The 11,171-nt window shown below is 40.4% G+C and overlaps 2 protein-coding genes and 1 pseudogene across 3 annotated transcripts in view; all 3 read right to left on the reverse strand.

The window, feature by feature from the left end:
* Positions 1-4,335, reverse strand: part of LOC125863832 (cytochrome c oxidase subunit 3) — a 17,679-nt gene extending 13,344 nt beyond the window's left edge. Inside the window, 1 exon segment of the mRNA XM_049543820.1 lies at positions 2,496-4,335. Coding sequence (XP_049399777.1) covers positions 2,496-3,183 — 688 coding nt within the window. The 5' untranslated portion in view covers positions 3,184-4,335.
* LOC125864314 (putative ATP synthase protein YMF19) lies at positions 2,987-4,333 on the reverse strand (annotated as a pseudogene). The gene has a single exon (XR_007446222.1). The product of XR_007446222.1 is annotated as a putative ATP synthase protein YMF19 (transcript).
* Positions 4,336-5,848: 1,513 nt separating the features above from the next.
* On the reverse strand, positions 5,849-6,575 carry LOC125864315 (ribosomal protein S1, mitochondrial-like). Its single transcript, XM_049544238.1, has one exon. The coding sequence runs from the start codon at positions 6,325-6,327 to the stop codon at positions 5,884-5,886; it is 444 nt and encodes a 147-aa protein (XP_049400195.1). The 5' UTR covers positions 6,328-6,575; the 3' UTR covers positions 5,849-5,883.
* Positions 6,576-11,171: the final 4,596 nt, after the last annotated feature.

Genomic DNA, 11,171 nt, shown 5'->3' on the forward strand with positions numbered 1-11,171 from the left:
TCTACTATGTTGGCCCCGGTCCCTCCTTGGACATGTGCACTTCGACTTAGGCCAAAAGCCTAAGTTGAGGGTAAAAAGTAACTTCAATCTTGGCCCTGACCTGACATCGGGTATTGTGTACCTCAACTAATGGAAAATCCATAAGTTGAGGGTGGCTATGAAAGAGGGAACTGAAAGAAAAATGGGTATGAAAAGAGTGATGTGAAAAAAACAATAGAGAAAAGAAAGGATGTGACTGGTTGAAAACTAAATGGAAAAAATAAAATAAAAGTAAAAAAAGCTACAAAGTCTGAAGTCACATTCAGGGTTGAAGAAAATTAAGGGAAAGCAAGTAAAATGATAGGATGACAAAAATAGGGCAAAAATAGGTTAAAAGCAGAGTGTAATGTCAAGGAGGGCAGAAAGTCACTAAGCAGTACCCAAATGTACCACACCTGACCCTGAGCCTACGTTACAAACCAAAGAAATTCCTATAGTGATCCTAGAGTCTATTTTGGAGAGTCTAAGCAGTGAAAATAAGGGCAAGCTTATGGCATTGAGCACTAACTGTATTTGAAATTACTTTTGAGCGTGAGTGTTAAATAAATCCTTGTACCATGAATGTCATTCATTCTTGGGAAAAGGAGATTTCATTTGAAGTAAGGGCACTAGTTACATTGTCGAAAAGTTGGTACTTTGGTGATAGTGAGAAGGTGTGTGTTGTGTGTCAGTTGGTCAATCTGTGTCATGGTGTGATCCATATGAATTGGCTTGTCGAGTCTAAGAGAACGAATGTGCACCCGAACAATGAGGAGGGTAGAGAGCCATGTGATTGCTTTGGTTTGAAAATGCTTGCTTCTATACAAGTGTCGTTTAGAGTTGTAGTGCGTAGCTTGAGGAGAAACATCGAATTTAAGTTGAGGGTGTTGATATACCGTGAGTTTACGGTATTTCTAATACATTTCACTTACAAGTTGTGTGTGTCTAGGGCCTTTTTATATTGGTTTTTATGTGTTTTTATCATGTTTTGCAAGAAAGATGTTCAGGCACGGAAGTATAGAGACAACTGAAAGAAATGCAGAAACAGGGCATTCACGGAGGTGATCTACGGGCCGTAGGTCCATCCACGGTCCGTAAGTGATGACCGTAGATCTGCAGGCATTGTATTGAGGATAAATTAGGGAAATCAGACCAAGTGTGGAACCACGGGGTCCATTGACGGTCCGTAGATTGATCTACGGACCATACTGTTGATCCGTAGAATGATACTGCGAGGGTTCCAGTACCTGATTTTTGAAGATTCTTAGTATGGAGCTACAGAGGGGATTGACGGACCATAGATTGATCTACGGTTCGTACTGCTAGTCCGTCGTTTGCTTCAGAGAAGCTGATTTTTTGGAAGCAAAAATATTTTCTAAGTCCTGGCAGACGGAAGGGACTTATGGACCGTAGATCCATCGATGGTCCGTAAGTCAGTCTCATGGATTGAAGACGCGTACCTGAACAAACTTTCCTTAATTTGTTTCCCTTTTAATTTAGGATTTGTTTTCTATAAATAGGACATGTAAACCTCGTTTTTGGGGGTTAGACATTATTATTCTATTTTTACTTTGTGACTTTGGAGATTAAGTTGCAACCCTAGCAATTATTGATTTTCTACATTCGTTTTGAAGATTGTGGCTTTGCAATTCAAGTTGAAATTCTGGGTTTATTATTCTCGTTACGTAAGTTCATGATTTATTCATCTAATATTATGAATTGAGTTCTTGATAATATGGGTAACTAAATCCACAACTAGGGTTGTGGGAACCATGATCGATTAACAAAGTATGAATAGTAAATAAGTAATTCTTGAATAGTGTTTTGCATGCATTGATAATTCTTTCGTTTAAAAGTCTTTTTAACGAGTGCACGCGTTAGAACTCGCCTTGTTACTACTTGCCGGATCAAGGAGGTAATCAACAAGAAAAGAATTATCAACATAGATTTAGTGTGATACTATCTAATAGGCTAGTATCGATTGGTGCGAAGTAGCAACTAAGCCAAACATCGATTATGATGTCTAATATGAGGTAAAGGTAGGGGTTAGTAAATTATACACACGCAGCCGGATCAAGGTGCAGGGTGAAATTCTCTAGATGCCGGATCAAGGATTTAGAGATACCTAACTTATCACTTTGCATGTAACACACTAGGAAATGATTGCGATTACTAGGATTACTGCGTTATGAGCTTGTGGGGAACACGTCTACCCTAGTTAATTTTCTCATCTTGATAACAACCGAAATTGACTTTTGTTTATTGATTACTTACTGAATTCTTACAATTTGTTTCACAAATCCCTCCCTTTTTATTTCTTGTTTTTGGAAGTACTTTGGCTAATTGAATATAATTGTCGGTTAAAGTAAAGTCTAAACCATTTTCCTCGTGGGATCGACCCCAACCTACAAGTTGGGTTCTTTACTTGATAACGATCGCTTATACTTCTTTAGGGAGGTGTAATTTGAGCGTATCACCCCACCAATAGATAGAGACAAATAGGAATAACCAAACCACGTCTACAAAATGCCAGTACCATCCAGCTGCTTCAAAGACAATGTGATGCTCCTTGGTCAGATGACCAAGATATTGGTGAATACCACATATGATCGAGTAAATAGTACATATAATCACATGAAAACCATGAAAGCCAGTTGCTAAGAAAAAGGTAGAACCATAAATACTATTCGAAATAGTGAAGGGTGCTTGATAATATTCCATTTCTTGAAAGCATGTGAATACTAGAGACAGTGAAACGGTAGCTACAAAAGCGTAAACTGCTCATTTTTCCTTCCCCGCGAGCATAGCATGATGAGCCCAAGTTATGACAGCTCCAGATGAAAGGGGAATAAGGGTATTAAGTAAAGGGATTTCCCAAGGATCTAAAACCGCAATCCCTTTTGGGGTCCAAATTCCTCCGATCTCTACAGTAGGTGCCAAAGAAGAATGAGAAGAAGCCCGAAAAAGAGCAAAATAGAACATAACCTCCGATACGATAAATAGAATAAAACCATATCGAGGTCCTAATTGTACGACTTTGGTATGATGTCCTTCGAACGTGGATTCACGTAGAACATCGCGCCACCATACGAACATGGTATATAGGAGAAATATGACGCCCAAACTGAGAAGTGTTGCACTCCCTTGAAATGAGTGCATGTACATCACACCTACTAAGGTTGTTTCCAATGCTCCGAGTGAACCCAAAATAAGCCATGGACTTGGATCTACCAAATGTTAAGAATACCTCTGAGATTCAATCATAAACCACTTTGCCTCGGTTCTATGTAAACCCCCCCTTCACCCCCACCCCCTAAAGTAGTAAAGTAAAGAAGGGCTCTTTGGGGTCTAATTTTCTTTCTATCTGACAGGACAAAAAAAGAAATAGGAAGGGATTGTTCTTTCATTCCATTGATAGAAGTCTAACTAGAAAAAAGACTCTCTCTATTAATTTGAGAAGAGAATCGTTGGTTTGACCGACGAACAATTCCATTCAATTCGCTTTCAGAAAACTTACTAGTGGCGAATTAGTTCGTTCTGTGCCACCAGCGGCCTCAACTCAAAGGTGTAGGTTGATCTCTTTGGTTGAGGCTGCATTCATTTATTAATATTCAACTTGACACGTGGGAAGGACTTACTCTACTAGTGGCTCGGCTTGGTCTTGCCCCTTCCCGCACTATTCCTCCCCACTAAAAAGAGCGATTGAGAATCTCGAGAACCTTTTCGAGCGTCTGTCTTCACGGGGCGATTGGAAAAGAAATGAGTATTTCATTCTTTTATTGCCTTCGATTCCACTATTCTGATCGAATTAATTGCTCTTCCGAACGACTAAGTCATAATGAGATTAAAAACCGATGCTTCCTTGGCAGTGTGGAACATGGATTAGAATTATGTTATTCTTACAAGTGATGACCCACCCAGGATTGCTATGTATGGACTTAGAGATCAAATAGAATATGTTTCTATCCATTCCTCGTGAGCCACTTATTTCTCCGAAACAAGAGATTAAAGTCATCTTCCTCCTTTTTCCTAAGAAGTCGACGGCGTTACACCATTGGGATACTTCGAATAAACTTGAGTACATATAGGATACACCGGTGCTAAATCCTTTTCTCAAGATATCTTCCAAACTGTTGGGGTCGTTGCTCCGGATCTTGTTTTCCTAGTGTGAAACCAGTTGGTTCCGTAGTTTTAGAATTCTGCTGATCCCAAGTACTCCATCTCCATCATTGCATATAGGATTATAGAAAGTAAAGAGGAAAAGGCATGACCAGAAGAATTGTGTGAAATAAGTGAATTTATCTAGTTGAGGCATTCTTGATTGATTGAGACAAAATGATTCCCTCAATATAGCCTCACTCCGTCAAGCCTGTACGAGTAGTGAAGAAGTATAGATTTAGTTGGTTGTTGATCGACGAAAAGCATGGGATCAAAAAAGGCAATCAATAAGAATTGAGAAAATGATTCAAAAAATCTTGGTAAACACTGGAATATTTACCCCGTTGATCCAAATCCTGTAAAAAAAAAGCAAAGACTCCCGTCATGAAGATTTCGCTGAAAAGCATGGCGTGAATCGCCAACATGCTGAAGCTTGTCTTCAAGAAAGTGATAAGCCTCCTTTCTTATGTTTGAGTAAGGGGATTCATTAATATAATAATAGAGGAAAGATTCTCTTCTTCAAGCATTAAGTTAAGCAGTTTTTCCTGGACAAGGCCCTTTCTCTCTAATACTTGAAGTTCGAAATACTCTTGATAAAAAATCGAGTGAAAATTTCAATTCGGCGATAAAGATAAATGTGGCGCATTTTCGCGAACAAGGGCAACATAGACTCCCGGAGTGTTCTGAGGTTGTAGATTATAGTACATACCATTCTCCAAGAGTCTTATACACCGATATATTTCCGCCTCATTCTCCGCTGCAATAATGTTTCTAAAAGTTTAGAGTGATTCGGAACTTGATTCAGATTCCAGGCGGGGAAGACTTACTGATTCTCTAGTCGAATTATCACTTTCATTCAATGATACAAATAAGATAAAAGCTGCGGGGAGTGATAGAAAAGCCAAAAAAAAATCCATAAAGAAGAATCTCAAAAGGCAACTAAAAAGGGAAAGGAGGAAACAAAAAATGTAAAATAGAATCAGACGGTTTTTTCTTCTTCTTCTTATCAAAACTACTGTGATAATGATAAAGAGAAAAGAAAAAATGAAAATAAGGATCGGGGTCTTTCTAATTATTTTTTTTTTGCAGTTGAAGCTGCAGTGGAGGCTTCAGCTTGGCTCCCAAACCCATGCCATTTTCTTTCTTCTTTTTCATTTTTTTAGTAACAAAATAAACCAAAAGTAGGACCAAACTAAGAGTTAGTAGCATAAACAAAGATGGATTTGTGAATGAGAAATAGAAGTTTCCTATTTTCATAGGAATAAATGGAATTATTTCAAACTGATCAAGGGGACTGTGGACAATCAATTCCAGCTCATCAACGAATTCCTGCCATATACATCCACTTTGAAAGTCCTCACAGGCTAGTTCATTTGTGAGATGGATGACATAAGGAATAGTCACAAGTTCTTCATCATTAACATGCCAGACATGTTCGGCAAGCTCTCTTACCGACGTCCATGTTGGTGGCAATTGAAGACCAGTTGCATCCATGTATCTAGATACTTGATCGTAGAAGTTTGCTATCACATTTGCCCGATCATCGAGGGGTATTAATTGCACATTATTTTCAAAATGATTGTTGTTGAGAGAAAGTTCCATAATGAAATGGTTGATAGATAGAAGGTAGAATGCCGCTGACAAAGAGGAGCTCTACAGTCTCTCCTTTTTTCATTCCTTCAAAGACCAGAATATTTTTCTTTTGTGTTAGAAGACCACAATATTTTTCTTTTTGGGGTTAATGCTCTCAACGGTGAATTGATTATTCAATATCCTTTTCCTTCTGCGACGGAATGGAAGAAAAGTAATGAAACCTGCAATGGCTACTGAATAACCTCCTTTTACTTTCTCAATAATAAAGTCTTTGATATTTGCCTTCGTTTTCTCAATCTTTTTCAGTTCCATCCAAGCTCGGTTTTGTCTGAATCTTCGTGGAAGAAGAAGAAGCGGTTCACCAGCCACTACATTTGTAGATCCCACCAAATCATTAAACCTGGTGGCTGCTCGCTCTTTGATCAGTGATTCACCGGCCACTAGATCCAGGAATCCCACCCTATTCTCAAACCTGGTGGCTCGGTTGATTGGCACCCCTGTAGGCTCATCTTGCATACAAATTCTGAGGGTCCCAAGTCCTGCATCCACCAAGAACATTTCTTACATGAAGCGTAAAACTTTAGATTGTAGGGTGTTTCCACTACATAAGAAAAAATTGGAATTTGTTCTTGGAAATAGGAGAGGGAGAAGAAAGCTCATTATAACCGTGAAAGTCACTCTAAAAGGGCTATGATGAGCCCTTTTTGTGACTCAACTCAAGCTCATCATACATAATTCGATTTCCTCTTCTTTCTTATGCTCATAGGTCAGTCTATTCGACTTTTTCTTGCAAATCCTCTCTTTGCTGTTTTGACTATGATTGGTCCCTGCAGTGGTAGAACCTGGTGAACCAGGCCTACTGCTTGCCTTTATTTCTGGAGCCTTATATTAATTATATAAGATATTCAATTTGTGGAGTTGATTGTGGAATTGAATAGAGAATCGGGTCAAGGAACTTCCTTTTTTCGCTTACCCTTCATAGTCGTAGAATGGCTCTCTTTATATAGCTTACGCTTACGAAATGAAGCTCGATCTCTAGAATAGAGGCCAAAAGCTAATTGGAGGTGAGACAGAATTCCACCAAAAGGAGAATGGGAGTATAGGGAATACCAATCAAAAGAGAAAAGAGAAAGGACGGTTGTGTGAACACTATCCAAATACTAATCGAGAGAGAATGGGTACAAGGATCAATCCCACCTAAAGGACCAATTCAGCCCATGGGCTAATCAAATGGATTTGGAAGTCTGGGTTAGGAAGTGGCAGGCTCGGTACGGTTTTCTTATCCATCGGCAAACATGTGGCATACACTATACCTAATTGGACTTCCGCCCAGTGAATCTTTCATAAAGAAGCACACCAGGTACTCCCTTAATCTGCACTCCGGGCTAATCTCCTTTCTCATTATCTAGAGCAATCTATGAACTAAGTCTTTGAATTTCAAAGAATCTGTTAGTGAATAAGATAGTTGATAGGGGGAGACCCATTCTCGTAGGCAGGGGAAGCTCAATAACTGTATTTTTAAGTCAAACTTGTACTAAAAAGAAAAAGTCATACGATCCAGACGTAACGCTATACCTAGAGTCTTATTTGCTTTAATATAATCTCAGATTGAAATCCTACACAGAACCTCCATAGGGAAGGGCGTCTAGCCAGATCGAATATCAAATGATAGAACTAGAGTCGGGAGCCACATAGATAGGCACGATAGAATGAAAAAAAGGCCTTGGCTTGAGTCCCTATGTTCCGTACCCCTCCCCTTTGGGTAGGGAATCCATAGGAAGAAGCAGAAGTATGAAATCACCCGAGTAATGCCTCTATTTATGCTTGGCCACAGGTTTTATCATTCTTTATTTTAGCTCGGTACAAAGGAAAGAAGGAGCAACTTAACCCACCCAGTCCTGCCTTTAGGAAGGAATGCAGGAAAGGAAATCACTTAGAAGAGGCCGGACTTTGGCTTTAGGAAGAAAGTCCGACTTCGAAGCTCAGCTTAGCCCAGGACTTGGGAATAGAGTGAAGGAAAGGCGCCCTAGATTGAGAGATCTAGAACTAGTAGGAGTAGAGGGAGAACATTATGCCATTACTCACTTTAGTCATGGAGGGCAGGCAAAGAAAACTAACTTGAAGAGCTACCAGGGCAGGAAAGGTAGTCAACTTAGTAATTAGAACATCCATTGGGCAAGTGAGCCCCCTAAATCCAAGTCAGGGAGACTTCCTCAAAGACAGGATTTTGAAGACCGGATGTTAAGAGAGAACAACGGATGAGAACTAGCGTCTGTAGAGTCCGGAGATAACAATATAGGCGTTCAAACAACCACGATGTTGGGGGATAAAAGATAGAGGATAAGGCTTCTAACTATCCTTTTAAGATACATAGATTATCCTAAATGCCCATAGCTACAAGAGCTAATAGAAAGAGAGGGATACTTGCCTCTTTTCCAAGAAAGCCAAGGAAGTCCACGTTTGCGTGGGGTTAGGTACCACACATATGTGGTGAAACCCGACTTGCCTTTTCCTGGTCGGGCTTCTTTTCTTTCCTCAGAGTTGGGATCTCGCTAACCTCCTTTCTGTGAAACTCACTTTGTTGGATTGTTGGAAGTAGATGAGCCTTTGCAAGCATCAGAACATGGATTCTCGCAATCTACAGAGTCCTTATGGTTTGTTCCTGAAAAGAACAATCAAGCAACCTTCTTCTTTAGAACAAACATTCCATTCTTTGCTTTCCCAGCACTGACCTTTCTGGTCGAATGTTAGAGTCGGCTCTACTTCAACTAGTAGTCTTTAAGTCGGAAATCACTTTCACATCTCATATGACATATGTACCGAGAGACTTCTTCGGACACCAGTAAGGTAAGTAGCTACTCCAGTCGATTTAACTCCAGAGGATCCAACTTATTTATTCGATAGGTTAGCCCCTTCTCCTTCAGGAGATGCAGCAAGACTACGTTCCCATCTGAGTTCCACTTCTTCCTCAATGCACTCTAAGAAAAAGGCAAGTACAACTACTCTACTTTAGAGTAGATCCAACCTCCCTCCGGGTCTCAATTAGGGTATGTGGTCCTAACCTAAAAGAAAGATCCTATCTTGCCTCCCTGAAATAAAGGGTTTTAGCTACCTCTAAAGAGGCCTCCCCTTCCGTACCTACTCCGTAAGGTCTCGCTTCTTTCAATTCCTCTTCAACAAGATCTGACCCTTTTAGTGGCTATTGTTGCATACTTAGGTAATGAAATTCTCGACCAAACCTATCCCCTAACCCTCAGAGTCTCCATCCACTTCTTCTCCTTCTAGAGCCTCCCTCATCGGCCATCCATCTGACAAGACCAATTCCGATAAGAAAGACGAAGCTACATTAATCAAGAATGACCGCAACCTCTAAGTGAGCTTGCCTTTTTCCTCTTGGCTTGGTTCGAAGGATAAGGTGCAGAGCGAAGGTAGTTCCCTAACTAGCTTGAGGGGAAAGATCATAGATAGATTATATAGACTAGATCCTAGGAAGCAAGCCTTGGTTAGAGGTTTGCAAGTAGTCAAATCTGTAGTGTACAGAACAAAGTACATGGATCGAACTCTCCGAATTCAGTATTGCTTCACTGGAGTGGAGCTCCACTATTAAACAAAGAGAAAGAAAGATGCGCTAATTCGGTTAGAGGACATACATATTCGATTCACAGCCCATACCGTTTTTAACCAAAAGAGAGATTTGATTGACTTCCTAGATCATAGAACTCTCCTTCGAACCCTCGATTCATTCCGTTGTGCGAAATCCATCATTGGCAAAATAATTAATTGGTTATGCCATTTTGGGCTTTGCTCTAACCGAAGCTATTGCATCGTTTGCCCCAATGATGGACTTTTTGATCTCATTCGTATTCCAAGTTCGTTAGTAATCATTTACGGTGGGTGGATAAGCAGAAAGGGATCCCTGTGGTTAGACTAACTGGCCGAGAAGGCTAGTGAGGTTCCTGCTATGGTGAAGTGAAAGATCTTTCACTATAGTGGGAAGAAGACAGGTGGAAGTGAGTCGAGCGAGAGCAAAGCAAGTTTCAGTGGTGGGTTGTCTTCGCGGTCCCATTTTAGATATAGTAAGAAGAGTAACAATGTTGGGTAAATCCATAAGGGTAAAGCCATAAGCATTGAGATTACGCTGACCAAGCTGCGAAAAAGACTTTTTGGGTAGCCCTCCTTCCATGCCAAGCCAGCACGATGGGGTTCCCCTTCCTCAGACCAAGAGGCTTGGACTATGAGCCCGCTTAGCAAACGAGGCAAGGGACGGGGTAGATGGTTATGGCGTATCATAGATCGGACTTCGCTTTTCCAGGCTCCAAGCTAGAGAAGGGCTATTCCATATCATCAACTATGCTAGCTCAAAAAGGACTGAAAGAACTTACATTAGGTCGTGACTTGAGGGTGAGGGTCAGGAATGGGAAAGGGAGAATGAGTAGGACAGGTTCGAGGTCAATTCTTTCTTTTAGGAGAGATCCCACCCCCTTCTTTCGCACTTGTTTGTTCTATAAGACTTCCTTCTTGTTCTCGATGAAGGAATCAGAGCTGTTATAGAATCAACATCTTACTCTTTAATGGCAAGAGCAACAACGAGAAGTTTTCCTCTGCTGGAAAGCAGTCCTTCACGGATATGGGAGCTTACTCCGCTGTTGCTGGTTTAGTAAGTTAAGAATTTCCATCCTTTATGATTATGAAAAAGGAATGGATAGAGAGGAAGGCTCCAAGGTTTCTTTTTCTTGGTGTCAACATAGGAATGAGAGCAATTTGAATGGATGCCCTTTTCCCTTGTTTGTTGAATCAGCCAAGTCAGTAGCCTTTCTTTTATGCGGGATTGCCTGTTGATGCAAGGAATAAGGGCTACTAGTCTTTTTGGAAACTGCTGCTAAGATCCAAAGTTACTAGATTTCTCTCTTTTAGTGCGGGGGCATTAGTAGTAAAAGGCCTAAGCGGTCTTAACTCCTTCTCTGGTGTTGCCGCCCTTGCCCCTATTCTCTTTTCTCTTCTTTTAGAAGTTGTCTGTTATCGAAACTTCTTTCGCTTTGAACGACTCCGGTCTTATTTCATCTCTTTTTGTGGCTAGTCTCTTTTTATTAGTTATAGCAGGAAGGGGAGAAATTTTTTGAAAGAAGAAATGATTTGGTCTCAATAAAAGAGTCTATGAAAAGAAAAGAAAAGAAATGGAATTGAAAGTTCCTTGCCTTAGACTTCCAGTTGACAGAGAGGAATGACAGAACTCTTGGCCTTACGAGACGCGGGCAACTTTGCTATTCAAAGGGATAGAAGTAAGAAAATGTTGGAAGAGATGGCCTTGAGCCTATTCTGGGTTTTATTAATTAATAATTAGATTGTGCCAGGTCACTGAACTTAGAGTAGGAAATTCTAGTGAAAGCTTCATCCTAAGAAGA

This window comes from Solanum stenotomum, chromosome 5, assembly GCF_019186545.1.
Source record: "Solanum stenotomum isolate F172 chromosome 5, ASM1918654v1, whole genome shotgun sequence".
Taxonomy (NCBI): Eukaryota; Viridiplantae; Streptophyta; class Magnoliopsida; order Solanales; family Solanaceae; genus Solanum; species Solanum stenotomum.